Raw genomic sequence first — 19,684 nt, forward strand, 5'->3', positions numbered from 1 at the left:
GCGCTGAATGCTTCTAATGGAAAATAAGGCAACACAAATCGAAGTATTACAGAATCCTTCCTGCGACATTACAACCACCCGCCAGAGCAGCAGGCCTGGCTTCTGAGCGAGGGAGAGACGTGTGCTTGCTCACACACACATTGTTACCAGATTTTATTACACAATTTTGATGGCAACATATTATTTTGAGATCATCTTCATAAATTTTGCATTAAGGTAGCTGTGCCAGTACCTGGAATTGATTCAAAATGCTTAAGACACTCAATTACTTTTTAACACTGTTACCCGATGTAATGACATATCTGCTATTTCCCTTGCATTTGATGATGCAACATCATTGTAATTGATTCATTTTCTCAATTAAATAAAGCTACTGCGCTTTCCTCTATGTGAATGCCACAGAGACTCCCGAGTTGGATGTATTACCTATTTTCTCTGTCTCAGATATATTGCTTGTAAGGCTGCACTGTGTTCCTCTGTTAACTCCACTAGAAAATGTAATGTTACTGTCATATTTTTCAAGTTCTGAACAGCAATGAACTTAGCTGTATTTATATTAGGCATATTTTTCACTGTTAAAACTATGTTGTTTACCTTTTCCGAGATCACATTATTGGGCAGCCTCTGCAGCCATAAAACAAACCTAACTGACGACAACTTCACAGTCGGTGCTTCTCCTTTTGCACACAGTTCATGAAAAAGTGAAGCATCCAGTTTTATAGCACATTAAGAACAGTTTTAAAAGTACTCAACATAAAATGTTTTATCTTCCTGTTCACCCGGCTCTGCCTTTCCCGTCCCCAACAGCCCGGTTTTCGTGCACTGCAGGGAGATAAAAAGTTTAGGAGGCAGGTCAGTCTCGAGTGATTGCAGCTCGAAAGCTTGAGCATTTGGCCCATTGCGTACCCTGGGAGTTCGGAAAAAAACAAGATCTGGAGGAAGGAGATTGTAATTGTGATGGCATTATACCTTCCACAAAGAATTATGAAGGGTGAAATGGCTGCAGTGGCACAATTGAAAACCCTGCTTGAAGGGATGACCAAAAGGGCATCCCTTGGAAGCGATGCCTTGGTGCATTCCTGGTAACATCGTTCCCACCTTGGAAAGGTCTCATCAAGCCTCTCAACACCAGCTAAGAAGGCTTTGAAGGCTTCTCAAACGCAACTGGAGTTGTGCAAATTTGGAGAATTAGATCAGCAATTTCATGTTTCTGAATCTGTGTTTTATTTGCCGCGTTTTCTCTGTACTTACTGCATGTGATAATTTGGAACTTGAAGGTGCAGGGAAAATGATAAATAAATCTATCACATTAATGGTCTGTTTCTCAGGTCATGAAATATCAGCGGTATTTGGATAAACTACGCTACAAAGCACATTCTCCAAATGGCATTTTTTTAGGTTGGTTAAAAATGCAAAAGTTTGCCTCCTGCTTCATCTACTATTTAATGAGTGCCTCTGGTTATGAAAAGCAACTTTTGTCAGACCATCAGGTTATATTCCTGTCTCCATGGAGATACTTTGGACGGGAAGTGGCTGAGAAGACCTCTACCATCCCTTTCGCATTATATTCACAAGCACAATCAACGAAACTCAAATGAATCCACCCCGGGTAACTTGGAGGAGTCACTAGCTATAGCTTTAATTTTCGCTTTTACTCTCTGGAATTAGGACTTGCCCTGGAGCTCTTGTTTGAGAGATTTGCAGGTGACCCAGGGTTAGATCTTCCCATATCAGTTAACAAATTTTCTCTTTACATATATACTGCTTTTCAAGCTAGCGCTTCCCCATCCTTTTCTCTTTTTTTTTTAATCAAAAAAAATATATACCAACAAATCATACAGTTATGATTTTTAAGGGAGGCTTTGCTGTAACATTTCTTTTCCTATTCCAGGGATCATCAGATTTTGGAAGTACATATAACTTATTTATAATATTTATTAATGAAGGTTGCATTTTATTGAGCAGCTGGAACAACAATGATCATCTCCCACTGACAAATGACCAATGCACACTTGCCTCGTCTCTGCCCTGGTATGCCTGGAAAAGGAATTTGTAAGTGTACTTTCCATTTGGTCTTCACCACCATGGGTTTTACCCTTCCTCTGGAAGGGAGACAGGATCTTCAGATATATTTCACAAATTCTTGCAAAATTGGAATTAGTTAAACCTTTGGAAGAGTTGAAAGCATCAAACCCGGTAAGACTCACCCCTCTAATTTGTTCCTGACTTTCTGAACAACCCCTACCCCAATCTGTGCATTTTGCAAATGGCAAACTTCAATCACTGCCACAAAACAGAAGACCAAAAAAAAAAAAAAGAATAAAAATAATTTCAAAATCAAAAAAAGACAATTCACAACAACCTTAATATTAAATATATTCTTACAATTATATTATGCCGGTTTTCCCAGAGGTCTGCAAGCAAATTTATATAAAGAGATTATTTCATCCACCATTGAACTGCAGCCACTTCTCACAGAAATCTGTTTACCAGAGTTTAGTAACACAATTCAACAAACCGGGCATGAAAAACTGCACACTGTTGAAATTATGGAGGGAGCGTAAGAAGCCGACAATAACCACCACGCCGGAGTGGGACCAGGAGGCTAATGCTAACACATTCCTCTCCATCAGCAGGAATAGGGGACAAGCAAATCTTTGGAAAAAGAGTAAATTTAGAAACGCATTGTTTAAGGGCCTTTTCAAACATTGCAGCAAGTACAGAATGAAGGTTGGTCAACTAGAAACCTAATAAAGGTATGGTTTTTAGTTGTAAACATGTTTAATTTTAATGTTGCCCACGTTTATCAAGTTTAGCGAAATGACTACCATGCTAATGGAGAGGAATACCCAGAGAACCTGGAGGACACTGCAGAGCAGGAAAACCAACCACAGCTGAGCAGGAAAAACATCATGATGCCACAAAAAACTGGCTAATTTCCACAGTGAGATGTCCGAGGAGAGGACAGCCTGAGGACACACAAGGTGACCCTCGCCCCACGCAGCACGGGAGTGCTGTGTCTGAGCCTGTCTAACCCCAGAGAGCAGTGGGCAGCTGGAGAAAGTTCAAAGAAAAACTCCAAGCACAGTCAGAAACCTTTGAAGGACAGGCTCAAAAAAAATCGGGGTCTTTAGACTAAAGACAGAGCCAGGAGGACACAACCACCAAGGCTCCTGCATCTGTTCTCCACGTTCTTGCATTCAGCAAGCATTATTCCCTGCAGTGAGGAAAACTTTTCTAATAATAAAGCCCTGGGATGCATCATCTAAGGAACCAGGAGAGCCTTTCTAACTAAACCGAGGTGCTGAGTGGGTCTGGACAATGAAAAGCACCACGCTATGCAAGGAGAACCATCTCCTACGTCTTTTGATTGCCCACCACGGGTAGTGTCACAGCCCCTCGTGGATTAGACACACGGCTCCATGGGGCTGGCAGAAGAACTGCTGCCATGGAAGGGAGATGCTCACCTGGACCTCTAAACCCTCCATGCTTACCCTGGGCTTGGGAGCTCTTCACTACATTGAGCAACCATCGCAAAGCAGAGGAGGACGAGCTGTGCCCGTGGTAAGAAGGCCGGCAAGGCGGAGGAGAAATCTGTTCCTCTGCAGCTCCTGGCTCTCCTGGAAGAGCCTGAGCCCTCCCCATCCCAGCCAGGGCAGCAGCAGAGATGTATGATTCCAGTAAACCTGCTGTGTGGCCACCTGAAACCACCAGCACCTACTGCTACCTGCTATCTGAGGGATGGCCCGATCTGCCGGGGATAAGTTCTCGTTTGGGAAATTATCCCATGGCATCCACTGAGGGAATTATGACCGGGAGGGAGGGTCTTCCATCCAACAGCAGCACCAACTTGTGCAGGTGTTACACGTTTGGAAGAATATCCCAAACGAAATTTCATATTCCCCCCCGGATGCCTTTTTGGCCTCTTGGTTAAGAAGCTCTCATAGCAAACACCACCCATCACCTCACTTCGGGATCTTATTCAACTTAGCCAAAAAGGCCCCAGCTCAGGCAACCCTATATTGTGAAGGAAAGAGTAACCGCATGGGTTATTGCGTTATGGGTTTCTTGCATTAAGCCCTTTTATTATTCAAACAATAAAAAATTGTGAAAATAAAAAAAAAAAAGGGGTGACAATGTCATAACCCGCTGGAGATTACCACCTCACATCCTGCGGGTGATCGTTTCCCTCTAAAGTAAAACCAAGTGCTCAACGCCGGAAGCTGCTGCCCGTGGGACCATGCACGCCCCACAGGGGAGCAGCACGACCCCGTCCCGTGGTGCTGCTCTCAAAGCACGGCCTCGACCCAGGCACCTCACCCTGCCCGCTGCTGCCAGGGGTAGAAAGCAAAGACGCACACTGCAGTCCTTCAGGGCCATGAGCTAACAGCCCATGCAGAAAAAAACAGCTTTAACTAAGTTTCCCACATCTCCAAGCTTGAGCATATTATTCAAACATTCATTTTCCTTTTATTTTTTAAATCTGTCAGGAAGATTAAAATAAAAAATTGAGCATGTCTTGATGCTTTAGATTCCTAACATTAAAAATGTGTTAAAACCTATGCATTAAAAAAAACACAACAACATATCTGGAAAAAACTAAAACTCCATTCAGATTTTACAGCAAATTTCTGATATTCAAATCAAATTTAAATATAAATGTTTTCCTGGTAAAGGGGAGAAAAAAGAAAAAAAAATACCAAAATGTATCCCAAGTACATTATCTAAAGAATGATGTATATGCTGTGAAACCTATGTTAAGAAATTGTTAGGAGTTTAAAATATTAGCAGATGACAAAGTATTTTTGGTGATTTCTGGACTGTAATATAAAAGCAACAATATTTCACAAATCTGTGATATTTAAGATATTATAAAAATGTAATTGGAAAAAATCACTATTTTGGCATTAGCATTTGAACAGTGTATAATGTCTTTTAAATGGTTAGATATAATGATATATGTGGAACATAAGACGTTTCTTTCTTACCAGGAAACGTGCTGTAACCAACCCTCAATTTATTCTCACAAAATAAATGAATGCTTAAAGGATGTTTCTGTCAATTGAAAAAACAACAGTAAAATGGCTATTTTGCATGCCAAGTAAAACTAAATATTTTTTCCTTGACAACCTGCTTACATTTAAATGAAACCAGGCCAAATTTGGTCAATACTATGGATTACATATAACAAAAAGAATCTTAGCCCATGCTAATACAGGGATCAGAAAGCAGCAACTTCATTTAAAACCATGCAATTATTTAGCAAACTAAGATATAGCAAATAAATTAATCTGTTTTAAATGGAAGCGCTTGCACAGTAGCTTTTTGACCTATAATTAAATCTTACTTGCAGAAATCACAGCGAGGGCAGAATTTGCTGATGAAAAGGTAAGAACAAAATCTTGAAAAAAAAGGAAAAAAAAAAGAAAAAACAAAATAAAAACAGCTTTAGCGTCATAAATCAAAAAGCATTTGCAAAAATCTTTTCCTGCTGAAAAAAAAAAACACAAGCCGCCTATATCCCAAAGCTGGGGTAAGCCTGCATCGTCCCCTGCTCTCCATGGAGCAGAACTGATTTGCTCCAGCTGAGGATCTGGCCCAGAGCTCGCAGCACACACTGCAGCGTCTCTCTGGCGCTTTTTATGTGCCGGGGATTGGTAAAAGTACAAACCTTTCTCTAACAGGAGGAGCAAAAAGAAGATTTCTCTCACTGAGGATTTTTGGCTGTATATTTTCTTATAAAGGAAACCAATGGCAAGTCTATAGCGAGCGCTTTCTTGGGCTATAAAATTTTCTATTATCCACTTATGTTTTCTTTGCACTGGGATTTAAGAATGCCTCTTCATTGAGACGAGCAATATGTCATCATTTTGTTGAACTAACAGGCCTGACAGTCCTGTCTCTCCGAGTTAGGGACACTGCTGCTCTGTGCTCACATTGCTGGTAGCAGGAAGGTGGAAAAGCTGGGAGAATAAAAAAGAAGGGAAAAAATCTAACTATAGCTGGGTTCCTCGCTAATTCATCTCCATTATTTATCATGCTGCAAAAACAAACTCGTTATATTAAAAAAAAAATAAATTAAGGTCTGTCTGACTTTCGGTACGGTTTGAAATAACTTATTTGAATACTCGGATTATGTATTTTAACAAATATCATCTTCTGTGTTCATCATTCCTCTTGTCTTTTTGATCTTTTTTTTTCCTACTTATCATGTTCTTTATTTGAAACAGATTTTTAACAGATAATCTTGATCGTTATAACAATATCTTGCTTGCATTTTATTCAAATAATTCTTAAAAACAGCTTAAAAAGCCGTTTGGAATAACATCAAGCTCGCCATCAATCAAACGAAAAAATTCCGCTGGCGGTTGTATAAACATCAGATCAACTCTGATGTCTTCAAGGATTTCAGAGTGAACCATAAAAAACTCCATTAACTTCTGACAAAGAATGCAAATTAATCACAACATGGGGTGAAATGAAATTAAAGGCTCTTTTCTAATCAATGACAAGGCAGGATGAAATATTTGGTAGTCGGGCTCCCCGCGCGCGGGGCCGCCCGGATGCTCGCACGCTCCCCGCGCGGCCGGGTGCAAGGTGCAGCGCGGCCCTGGCCGCTCGGCCCTCCTCGCCCCCGGAGCTATCTGCTTACAAGTCGCTGAGATCCACAAAACACACTAATCATCTGAATCTCAGGTGCATCCAATTTGTTATTCACACTCTCCGGTGCCAGTGAAAAGCCTGGCGTAGACAGATGCACCAGGAACCTTAAATGACAGTTTTGGCCTCCGGAAGTGCGATCGCTACAGCAAAATCTAGTACAGCCTCCAGGTGAAATGTCTGGAGCTCCATATGGAGCAGGGAAAATTAACAACAAGATGAAAATCGCTGTAGCAGCGGGGAGCCTGAATTTTTTTTTTTCTGAAAGGGAAAAAAAAAAAAAAAAAACAGAAAAAAAAAATTTAAAGATGAGGAAAGAGAAGTAATAAATTAATGGGGTGTGAAAACATTCAAAGCTTTACAATACCGGGGGCACTATTTGCTCAGATTTGGGGGGGGGGAGGCGGGGTGGGAGGGTGAGGACGGGGAGGCAGGATTTTTTGTTTTTTAAACTTCGGGTCATTTTCATGTAATTTATTAAGCGAGGCCCGGAATTGTAGCCAAAGGAAGGAAAACATTTCTGTAAATGCAGAAGTATCTTAAATACAGTGGTTGTGCTGCGCGCCTCCCTATAGCTGATTAAATCCTCGGCAGCTGAGTGCTGCCGATTTCTTTGGAATATTTCCCTAATGGATGCAGCGTCCTTTTTAACATCCCTGCTTTGTATAAAGTTTGACTACAAGCCGAGAATATTTAGTGGGCAATTCTTTTCATTTCTCCTAAATTGCATTATCATTAAACAAGCCATTGCCCCCATCATGTTTTTGTACAACATACTGAATTTGAATCTCCGTGATTAACTGTACGTCTCGCAGCCTCTCCAGCCACTGCACATCTTTGGGGTTCCAACTTAAAAATTATTTAAATGTGCTGGGAGGTTTCATGGCCTTTTGTTATTATTTTTATTTATTTTTTACAGTTCTTTCCGCAGAGAAGCGTATGTTGCCATCAAAATCAAATAAATTAAGTTTAGACTTTTAAAAGAAATTTGGAACTTTTTTGTATGTGCTTTCCTCACCTCTCTAAAAGGCTAAGCATGCTGTGTCCTAGGCTTGGTGAAAGGGTTTTCCTTTCAATTTTAAATGTTTACACAGGAAAGAACTTTACTCAAAAGAGTTTGTTTTTCCTGTGCATGTGTGTGTATGCACGTGCACCATTCCTATTAGTTTTAATCGAGTTGCACATCAGGGGAAGAATATACCCCTAAGTGCTTACTTGTGTATCTACAGAAAATCCTATGGGTGTCATACACTACTTCTTCCAAAAGGAATTTTACATCACAGCAAACAAGCAATAGCACATTGCAATACCACGCCAGGAAAACAAACAACAAAGACATGAAAACCATTAACCATTTTTGAAATTCACTACATTTTAAGGATTAGTGTTTCCTCTGCAAAGTTTTTATAGCGGGGAAGACTGTTCTAATCATTACTGTTTCTTACTTTCTTGTACAGGTCACTACCAGTAGCATTTACCTACAAATTCTGAAATGAACTGCATATTAAGACATCAAAAATAATCCTAAACACACCCAAAAGCAACTCTACTTACATGAGTAGTTGCTTGTATCCTTAAGTGCTTTCAAGACAAGACTTTAACATAAGATTAAATAATGATAACGTGACAAATAAGTGGTAGCAAAATAAATGCTTATAAAACACGTGGAAAATGAGAAGTGCTAAATTCTATCATTAAAATATTCTACTAAAGGCCAGAAAGAAAAAAAAAATCATCCTTTAATCTTTCTGGCATATTGCAGGAGTCCTGAATTTCCACACTACAATGATTCCCCCTATAAATCTTATTCATTTAAACTGAATTTATACACACCATTTGTCTGTGTCTTAAAAATAGGGAAAAGGGGGGAAAGAAATATTATTTTTTTTCCAGCTACAGCTGGAGACAAATGTTCATTTGCAAGAAAATTCAGGTGTTCTCAAACACGTATTCGTAGTTGCCATTTTTAGAGAGAAGCCCAAGTTATTTAGGGACAAATACTGTGAGCACACACACTATTAGTTTCAATCACTTGAAGAAACCCACTGACATGAGGAGAATTTACTCAAGTGAGTGACTGCAGGATCAGGCCCTTACATAGGAAGGAAAAAAATATATATAGACTTTAAAAAAAAGCACACCAAAACATTATGGATTATCCACCTAGTCACAGTGAGTTGCTAAGGGTTCTTGTAACCAACTCTGTACATACACATCTAAAATACGTATTCTTCACATAAAAATCCTTACGAAAAGCAGTTGCTTGAAAACCTTAATAGCTTCATTTTAAAGTTTCACCTCTTCAACTGTTTTACATTAAAAAATATATACAATTTCATGGACTACTGACTTGCCAAATATTCTTTTACAAACCCGGTCTGTCTTTTAATTAGAATAGCAAAAAAAGATCTTAAACTAGTAATTGTGTTTTGTTCCTTATTCCGAAAATAATTTTTTTGTCTGGAATCACGCACAATGTATGCGCTCTAACTTCTTTTCTCAAGCTCCAAGACCTCTGTGAACAGAAGGTTATCTCGTGTTCCACGTCACGTTGATTTAGAGGTATAGCACACTACCCCCAACGAGCATCGAGACACTCAACGAGCACAAGTGAGTGTGCCAACGCGTGGAGGACACTTCAGCACAAGAGCTTCTTTTTTAACCCTCTCTCAAATGAGAGGGTTATTTCAAAATATGGCTAAAAAAAATGCAACATATGCTTTGGTAACCAGCTACAGCTCGCTCTCAGTCCATAAACATTTCCATAGGAGATGAGAAAGCAAAAATTCAATGTATTTCCACATACGCAAAATCTTTACAAGTCCATAAAAGTGTCAGGAGAATTTGCTTAAAACAGCTTATAAAAATGGGAGAGAGAATGAGTCCCAGCCTATTATTCAATAACCATGTTTGTGAGGCATCTGCATAATCTAACCATGCATAAATTAGTATGTGTATTACAACAGTTATTTGCATAATAATAGCAAGTTAATAGATGCTTAAAGAGCACAGACCAACACCACCTTTAAATCAGACATGCCTCCAGGCACTCTGATCTGTATAGACCAAGATGCAGAAAACAGTGTTCATAAAACATACAAAAACATAAAAACCACATTCAAATAATTCATTTTAGTCCCTGGACACTGCACTTTTTCCCCTCTCCCAGGAAAGAATAATTTGAAGAACCACAGAACGGTTTGTTACTATGAATTCTAACATCTATCTTGCAATAAGAATTTAAAGTAATCATCAAACCTATTTCTGGACTGGCTGTTTTGTTCAGAGCTTCATGTTTTTTCAAGCATACAAAGTAAAATGTTATGCAGTAATACAGCACATTGGCCTAACCATTGCCAAGTTGGAAATAGTTTTACCACTGGCTTCAGCAAAACTGAGTTAGGTCAGTGAGAAGTCAGAAAATATCAGTATGTAAATAAAATGCTGATACTAGGCCCTCTTAAAAGGGAGAATCCAGAACCATTTTAAATATTCCATTCACGTTATATTTTTTATTTGGAAGAATTTTAGACCATTGTACCGCTATTCAAACCTGGAATTGAAAAAGAAAAATATAAAAAAGGAGTAGATGCATTTTCCTGGCATCAAAAGTACATACAGGATTATTTTTTTTATTCTCACAAAAAAAAAAAAAAAAAAAAAATCATTAACATCATCATCATAATTTTCCTTCTCTCCAGGGAAAAGAAAATCTAGAGTTTGGGGAAAAAAAAAATAAGAAAAAAAAATCAATAGAGACTTCTAAATGACTCCTTCAAGATACCACTTTTCAATTTAACAGGACAGATTTATTTGTATGTGGCTCAAATGTTCACAATTGCTCTCTGCACCTTCATACATAGGAATGAATGTCACAGTGGCAAACAGCAGTAATGAACAATCTTACCTGAGGATATGGAAACCTCCCAAGAGCAAGCTGGGAAAGGAAATAATATTTGTCTAGTTATATAGATTTGCATGGAGGGCACATTTTCTTAAAGAGAGAAAAGTACTCAACTCTTACTATTGTATAAATTGGAAAATGCCAGCAAAAATAATTCTGAAAGCACACAAAGAGCTGCATTTAGAATGGAGCCATTCACAACAATTACTCCTTGTTTTACATTTCTGAATATTTCTGTATTTCTCAAGCTCTTGTCTGTAGCACTTAGCAACGCTGTTTGATGCCCAAGTTCCTGAGGACTCTCTAAATTAAACCAGTTCAGCCTCAATGGTGAGGCCAACGACACTGACCTTTACTGATAATTATCTGCAATGAACGGGTATTGTAGAGCGTGCACTCAACTCCCAAAGTCCTTCCCTAACAGGCTCAGAATAAAATCTGGGTTATATAGCTGAGGTTTGTTTCCTTATTGGTGTCAAATCCAGCTAGGAACCTGTGAGTGGGTTTTGGAGAGAGATCATGGCACCTGCAGCACAACACATTGTCTTTTCTTCACATCTACCTTCACCACATGAACCGGAGGCGTTGCTCAGACTGCTTCAGAAGTCACTCGATGCATTACGAGCGTATCTGCTAGGATCGGTATCAAACACAACACTGCCATAATGCCACAGCTTAAAATTATTCCATTATAAACCCTTTGTTTGATACAAGACTTTAGGTTTTCCCCGCTGGCATCTGAACCTTTGAAACAATCCCAGCAAAATACAACTGGTCTATTTTGTCTACCAAAGCCTGTGCTGGGTGAAAGCCGCTCGTTGCACCCCTACTGCCGCTGTTACATGAGCTCCTCAGTGCCACGGTTACTTGACCTGCAGTGAGGCAGCTGTGCTAACCTTTGATGAAATTTCAGCCTGGCTGGCAGCACAAAACCACCCTAAGTATTGAACAATGCAGCACAGACAGAGATGTAGCAGGGTGGGGAAGTGGTGAAGAATAGAGATGTATTTGAGCCTCACCAGGGCAGGAAAAGGGTCCTGAGAAGGCAATAACGAGAAGATGATGGCATGAATGGAAGCAACCAAGCAACAGAGGGGATGGCATCCTTTCTGCAATTCCAGCAGCTGTCCAAAAATACTACTGTATTAGACATTTGGCTGTGAGCTTTATGAGGCCAGTAAACTTCTTCCAGGTCTTAGGAGGAAAGACGGTACAAAAGCAAAATAGGTCCTTGAAGAACTCGTGTAAGAGAGGCACGCAACAGAAAACCAAAGAAAGGAAATGATTTTTTTTTCTGGTGACTACTCCTAAAAGCAGCTTTCTCAATATTGAGACAGGATTTGTCCTGAAAGTCTACAGAGAAGCAAAGTGGCTTCTAACAGGACTACTGGTTGTACAATTACTCCGAACGCTTACTTACTGCACAGACACATCGCAGTTATCAGAACTGCAAATCTACATTTCCATGCATCACTTTGAAAAATCACCCCAGTCCTTCCTAAATATCTCATCAGTGGGAGTTTGCATAATGACTGAGGAGGAGCCATTATGGCCTACTGTATCAGTATGGTGTTGATTGAGGATCCCTACGAGCAATAACAAAACAAAAAAGAGCACTTTTTTTTTTTTTTTTTTCTCAGAAGCTTCTGTGGTGCCTCTCATCTCTCAAAGATAAGATTTACTTGTAGACTTCCACTTGGGGACTGTTGTGTTGGCTTGGTTTGTGAGACCAGCGCTTAGAGTACGGAATTCACCTCTTGTACAGGTAACGATGTGAAGGTGACAGGACCAGTGGCATCTCCTCACGCTCCCCAGAGGGACAGAATTTAAGCTAACTTCCTCCTCCGGGTTTCTTCTGCCCTCTGCCTTCCAGGTTTGCCCTGAGGACTGGTAACTGTCTGGGGTAAATTCTGTTTTTCAGTTTTGTTTCTGGTGCGGTGCTGAGCTCAGAGCATCTCTTTGCAGCAAATTCTTCCTTCCAACAAGCAGATCTATGCTAAGCAGGCCGATTGCCACCCTTTCTGTCACTTCCGTCTGGTTCACAGCTCCTCCCAGCTAAGTTGGTCACTTTTTAATGGCAGCCTTTGAAATACAGTGTTAAATAGATAAGGCAATGCCCTATGTTTTCTGGCATGCTCAGATTTAAGGACCAGAAACTACAAAAACATACAAAACGGTGCCCCTTTTCACTTTCTCAGCTTCTGGGGGGACCATCCTCAAGATCCTAAGAAACCCTGCTGCTGTGATAGCCCATAAAAAAATGCCTAACAATAAACCTACAAATGCCAAACACTTTCCAATGAACAGAAGACGACCTAATTTTTCTGATGCCTACTGACTTAAGAATAATTATGACAATGGCTACAGATTTGTAGGTATGTAATATTTATCCCAGTGTATAATAAGAAGATAATTATAGCTCTACACCCAGGGCATCATTCTGTAGACCTTAAGCAGAAAAACTAACATGATCTCAATGATGACTTCAGACTAACTGCTTCTGCTCTCATGGGCGATTCCTCTCCCTGGCCACCGCACACCACAGCAGGGGCTTTGCCTGTGTGACTCCCAAGGCAACAGAATAACTGGAAAAAGAGCAGTTTTCTGCCAGACCTAAGTATGCAGTGTACAAATGAGATTTGAGGAACCTGAAATGCATCAGGAACTATTTCTTTGGGGGTTGCTAAAAAAGAAAAGACAGTTCTCAGTGAAGCTGCTCCTTGACTGAGACCTGCAGAGAGATGCAGCCGTGGACAGGTCGAGCAGCACTCCTGCATCCCCCAGAACCATCACGCCATTCCTCCAGTCAGAGTTGTTTCCTCCCTGCAAGATTGTCAAGGTATTATAAATTAAGAAACTTACCAAAGAGTATGTAATCTTCCCTGAAATAGCCTGCAGATATGTCACTGTACTAAATGTGTTTCAGATTTAATGAAGCTTTAATGTCCTTTTTAATTTTGCCTGTTTCTGTATCACCAGGGGTCGAGCAAGGCAATCAGCACTCAAGAGGGTGGTTTGGTTTAAAACTAGGAAAAACTCATTTGCTTATGAGTTGCACTGTATTTTCTTAATTAAATTTACTAAGTAAAATGGTTTAAGTTCAGCCAACCAATGACCTCTGTATGTAGATTTAGATTTATAAATAGTGTCACAGTTAAAGTAAAGAAAAAAAAAATAACCAAAAAACAAACAGATTAGAGCTTTACTAAAGGGATTTTTGTACTCTCTATCATCTGTCACCAGGAAGACATTTAAGCACACGCCCAATGCAGAACACAAAAAATGTAAACCACTAAGCTAAAACTATCAAAAACTTATCTCTGCATTTACATGAGGCAACTCAGAAACTTTTCATTTTCTTTTTAAGGCATTATAACCAAAATATAGTATTTCCATTCTCGCTAGTTAGGGATAGGAACTGATCATTTTTTATGTAGCTCTGGATGTTAAGGAGGGGAGAAGGGAATGCTTAAACTTCAAGAAGTTGGTTCTCATTTCCCTTTGGGTACCTTCACACTACACCAGAACTGTAAAAAAAAACAAAAACAAAACCACACTATTTTAAAAAGGTGCAATAATTGCATTGCCAGCATGATACAGAAATATAAAGGAGAATCAAACCATATCAGCAAGAATTATGTCAGAATAACACCTTCCTACATTATTTCACTTTAGAGCAACTGCATGCCTATACAGTTTCTTTTATTATTATTATTATTACTTTCTTAGACATAAACGAGCCCATCAGAGTACCTAAAACACTCATCTTCACTGTGTTCAGTTAAGTTGTGTCCTGAAAAATGATTTGCACTGTGCAAATACCTGATAGGAGCATTCCTCCTGACTTTGACAGAGGTGCAGATGGATGTACAAGGTGCACCATCAGGTTCGAAAACAAGAATTGATTAACTGAGACATAAATAATCCCCAATGAGTAAACAAATTGCAGAAGTACAGTGTGCATGCAGGCTGTTCTTTATCAAGTTGTGTCAAAATATGCTAAAAACACACAAGGGAAAGCAACAAGAACACAAAACAGCCAATTTCAGTGACTAAATCCTCTGTACTGAGCTGCTCTAGGATGGGCTGGAAAGCAGCTCCAACCAGGCTCAACCTGTTTGCAGTTAAAAACATACATTTAACGTGCAGATAATAAAAGACAAAAATCAAAATGACTTGTTGAAATAACTTAATTAACCATTCTGGAACTGAAAATGGAAATCCAGAAATCTTCCCTCACAAACCACTTTCTCCACATCACTCTTTCCAAATGCTATTTGCTTTCCCAAATATTGTTAATAAGAATTAAAATAGCAGCAGGCCTCATCCTGTTTAGAAAGTGACTGAAGGAAATAAGTTCAGAACATATTTTTAGGACACTCAGGCAATAAAGTTTCCACTTATATTATTGTCTATGTTGTGCAAGTTGTTTTTTAATTTACAGTTATGCTGAAAAGCATGGGATGTTTTTATTCTTAATTTAGACACATTCCATGTTTCTCAGCATAACTGCAAATTGAAAATAAGCACTTACAATATCGCTAGTGATCTAGCTGAAGGAGGACTTTATAGTCTGAAATGTTCTAAAATTTGTTCTTAATTACCTTGTGCACATTTTACACAATTAAATTTCCATCTAAGGATTTTGCATTTAGATTGTGCACTGCAGTTAAACCCTCGTTTTATGGAAAAGCAGCCGCCACTGGAACATTCAGACACAGGAAACTTTAAAAATCAGACTTAACTACTGGATAACATAAAATTCCCTAGGTGAAATTTCATTCCAAGACCAATTTATACATTTCTCGATAGATGGCTTAAAATCACCTGAAACTCTGCAGGGTATGGACCTTAATAAATATTAAATACCTCAAAAACTGCTCTAAGATTCTTCTTCCCCTCTAATATCAATTTCACTGTCCTCTTATTGCACAGTAAAAAAAAAAAAAAAAAGAATCCAAAAGGATATAACAGCAATTTACCAGCGTTAAAGTGCTTCTGAGGTTAAACTGACAACAAAGAAGAACAGAAACACAAAGCATCTTGAAGTAGGGTTTCAATTAAATGTGCAGGATTTAGTAATGCAGGACGGAAAAAGAGTTACAAATTAATTTAATCTTCTGCCTATAGTTTGCAGCTGCACTCCAAAGTGTCTGGGGCTTAAGAACAAAGCCTTGAAAGGCCTCAGAGTGAGGAAAGCTTCAATTTTTAATGTATAACGCCATTAGCTGATAACTTGTGGAATCTGCGACCCCTGCGGAGGGGCATAAGTGCGGGTAACAGAGACTGATGAAGTGACATATTTGTTCATGTCGGGAACTATGAGAAAGAAGGTTATTACTAATACCGTCAGGCCCAACAGAAATATGCCCTAATAACCTTTGGGACATTTCTTGGCTTGAGCAGATGAGTTCAAGATCTCTCTACATAAAATATATTAAAAATCAAAGCCTAATTCACCTTAATTAAAGATAATTAGTTTCACTTTGACTTCTTTTAAATATGAACTATAGTAAATGCACTGCAAACTGAAGACTGCGTACAATCATGATTAAATTGCACATTTCCTCCTCTCCACAAGCCCCTTATATTAGCAGGCTTTTACCGTCGGTTCTTCAAAGGTGCTGCTCAGAATAGCCTTTTCGAAAGGGAAAAGTGTCTGGGGTAAACGCAGCCCTTTCAGGCCCAATCCACACAAATTGCCACATGCAAGATGCACACAAACGGGCCGCAAAGATTAATGAGGCTCCGTGTCTGAGCCGAGATGCTTGCTCTTATTTGGCTGCCAGATTCAGACCCAACACCTACAGGAGCTGCTCTGCATCCCCCCAGCATGGACAAGTTCGTGTTCAGTCCGGAGCATCTTCCCTCAAAAAACAATTAAACCACTGAGGAAAGCAGGCTCAACTGACCAGCATTTCTCTCAATTTTTTATTTGACTTTTTAATCATCAAAACAGCTACACCGCACAGTATACGAACAGGGGATGTTAATATTAAATAAACCTGTATATTTGTACACACCACAGCTGACGTTACCCTTTAATTGTCCATTCATCCGTCGGCTCAGGTAGAGAACCGCGTTATTTATTTGGCTGCTGCACAGACTGCCCGCAGTGGCCTAAGAGCAATTGCTGAGAAACATGATACATTGAGGTCTCAACCCGCGCAAACTGTACCTAAACTTACACTTTATTGCAGCTTAGTTCACAATCTTCACCTAATATAGGGTTACATCCCAGTGCAGCAAGCGGATAAATCATCCTGGAATATTACTCTGGCTAAGTTTAGCTGTGAGTGGAGCATATGTGCTTCCGAGTCACTGAAGCAAAGGCCCATAAAATACACTAATTACTGGAAGTTATGGTCACTGAGTGATTGATAGCGCTCTGCGAGGCAACTTCCCTCTTTTCAGCTATTCTGACGGGCCTCCTCCACCACAGAGCAATTATTAATTCATGACCCAACCCTCAGGCACTGGTACCTTTACTTCTAATTCCACTACCGCAACAGCCGTGATGTAGCTGGACATTGTCTCTGTTCAGCCCAGTGGCTGCAGGAAGGTGGCAGGCGTGGAAACTGAGCTCACGGCCACTGCTTGGAAAAGATTGCTCGAAATAGCTCAGGGAAAAAAAAAAAAAAAAAAAAAAAAAAAAAAGTAGGCCAGCTTTTTCCTAGGAACAAGTTTCTCAAACATCATTTTGTACAAAATGATTAAAACTACATAAATAAGAATTCAAGTCATTGAGCAAAATTCTGTGTGTTACAGCTACTCTCAGTGGCTGAATGAAGTGTATAACAATTTAGCCATACAAGTCAGAAACATCATACTATGTACAATCCTTAAAAATATTGAACACCAGGATGAGGGCCATTGCAAAAAAGCACTTTTTATTTTCTTGCTTTCCATAATCTTAAATTAATGTCTGCTACCAAACAATCAACACCTATGCGTTATCAGTGGTCCACTCAAATACTAACCTCATTTTGAGTGATTTGCAGTGACAAAGTAAACACCCATTGCATCCAAGCACTGCTGGCTATGGGATGCCTGGGCACAGAAGGGAGGGTAGTTTTTATTAGTTTCGAGAAGCAAATAAGCAAATTCAATAAGCAAAAAAAGAGTGCACATCATACTGTATCTACTGAAATGTGCCTCCACCAGCTCCACCAGCAGCATCACCATGCTGAGGTCTCTCCCACTCCCTCCAGTTGAAATAAGCTGAATAAAGTTCTGCTCATTCCAAACACATCACAATGCCAGCCAGGATAGCAGGCCCCAGCACTGAGACAATTATTTGGCTTTAATTCACTTCTCCCAAGTTTTACACCAAAATAAATTCTCTCCTTAGCCCGTTTCTATACTTTACTTTTAGACGTTGCAAACTTGTATGCTGGCCATGGACAACAGCTCCGACCTTCGAAGAAGTGTAGCCACCTGCCTGACATTCACGTTTCAGTTTGGCCCAGCCCTATGAAACTCTGGACTTGTGTGTTCAGTTTAGAAGTATATGCTCCATTAAAGATTATGTGCAAATTATATAAGGAGTTCTCTTACAGGTCTCAAAAAGCAAGGACAACTCCAGTAAGAGCTGTCACTTGATCTCATACCACCAAGCTTCAGGTCTCAGACCTCCCCCCACATCTATTTACCTGCTGTCATTTAGGTTGGGGTGCAAATTCAATGAAAGCCCAACCACCAGGTCCACACGTGAGATCTTGCAGAAGACAAATGGTCTGCAAGCCTTCCTGCACATCAGCTCACTATCCTGCAGGCCAGCTCACAATCTTGATCTTTAACCATTACCACTTCAGCGCTGATGATACGTGGCTGATCACATACTCTAACTTCTTTAGAAACAATTCTGAAACCTCCTCACCTTGACCAGATTATTTACACGTGGATCTTTACATCACTTTTCTGCAGTTGAACAAGACTGAAGTGCTTTACGAGAACCATCTTAAAGCAGAGCTGCTTCTCTTCTAGCACCCTCTTCAAACATGTTCCTCCTCTTTGCCTTCGTGGTGTGAGTGTGCTCCTCTTGCATCTCCACCTGAGCTCCCAGCCCAAGTGTGCTGACGAGTCTAAGAGTCCATAATATTGACATAAAAGGTAAAAAGTGCTAACCCCACTCAAAAAATACGTATGTGTACCTGAAACACGTGATGCAAAGCGTGTTTGCTGGATATATATTGGTTCCCTACATACGGGAATGCACACAAGTGCTGAAAATCCCTAACATGACTGCTTGAAATATTGCTTAAAACAGCATCTTAACACAGATGTCACAAGCAACCAGCAGCCCTTGAAAGCTCTTGCAAACACTCAGGTAATGGAAAACTCCAGTGACTGCAGACTTGAAACTCTCATTTGGGGAGGTTTAACCATTTGTTTCTAACACTAAAACTGATACCGAAAAGCTTTTTTCCCCTGGAGGAGAGAACATTGATTATTTTTGTGAAAAAAAGGTCATTTTAAAAGGAGGCCTGAAACACAGGGAAATAGGTGCTTTTCTCAGCAGAGCACAGTGGGAAGTAGAGACTAGGAGATGATACAAAAGGAGGAGCAAAAGTGTGAAAAAAGCATAGCCAGTCGACACAGGAGCTCATATTCCACTTCCAGAACCTGCTTGGTTTGTGGCATAAGCAAATCTCTTTCATTTCCTGCTTTTAAATGCAATTCCAGTTGTATTTCTGGGTGAAATGGGCCCCCATTATCTGACAAAGATCTGCAAGCCTATTCTTTGCCTTGATGAGCATCTCGGATCACAACTCTATTCCCTTCTGTTCCCAAAACGCCCTTCTCCTTGCCTACTGAGCAAGCAAGAGCAACTGAGAACATGAGAACAGGCCCTGCTGGGTCCAGCCAAGCCCTCACCTACAGCAGCTGCTCATCCCAGGAGAAGTGGCCCAGATGATGGTAGCACCTCAAACATCACCCGAAGGCACTGCCGGACAGGGATGCTGCTTTAAAAAATAACCGAGACTCACCGGATTGCAGCCATGTAGGGCAGGATTAGAGTTACACGAAATATTAGGCAGTCTGATCTATCCTCCCGTGCAGGGCATGGTTTTTGAAGGCAGACTGATTCAGTTACAGAACACAAACAGCACTCGGGCT

At 40.0% G+C, this 19,684-nt stretch overlaps 1 protein-coding gene across 5 annotated transcripts in view; it reads right to left on the reverse strand.

Annotated features, from left to right (window-relative positions):
• The window catches only part of MAP2K5 (mitogen-activated protein kinase kinase 5), a 127,195-nt gene that overhangs the window by 37,820 nt on the left and 69,691 nt on the right, over positions 1-19,684 (reverse strand). For 3 of the 5 annotated variants that reach the window (XM_084532594.1, XM_084532593.1, XM_084532597.1), the window contains 2 exons: positions 10,568-10,597; positions 754-822 (listed from right to left, as the gene is read on the reverse strand). In XM_084532594.1, the coding sequence (XP_084388720.1) occupies positions 754-822; positions 10,568-10,597 (99 nt within the window). The remainder of the gene's footprint in view (positions 1-753; positions 823-10,567; positions 10,598-19,684) is intronic. The other 2 variants (XM_084532596.1, XM_084532595.1) reach the window with 1 other exon arrangement.

This window comes from Aythya ferina (assembly GCF_964211825.1).
Source record: "Aythya ferina genome assembly, chromosome: 11".
In the NCBI taxonomy this organism is placed as follows: Eukaryota; Metazoa; Chordata; class Aves; order Anseriformes; family Anatidae; genus Aythya; species Aythya ferina.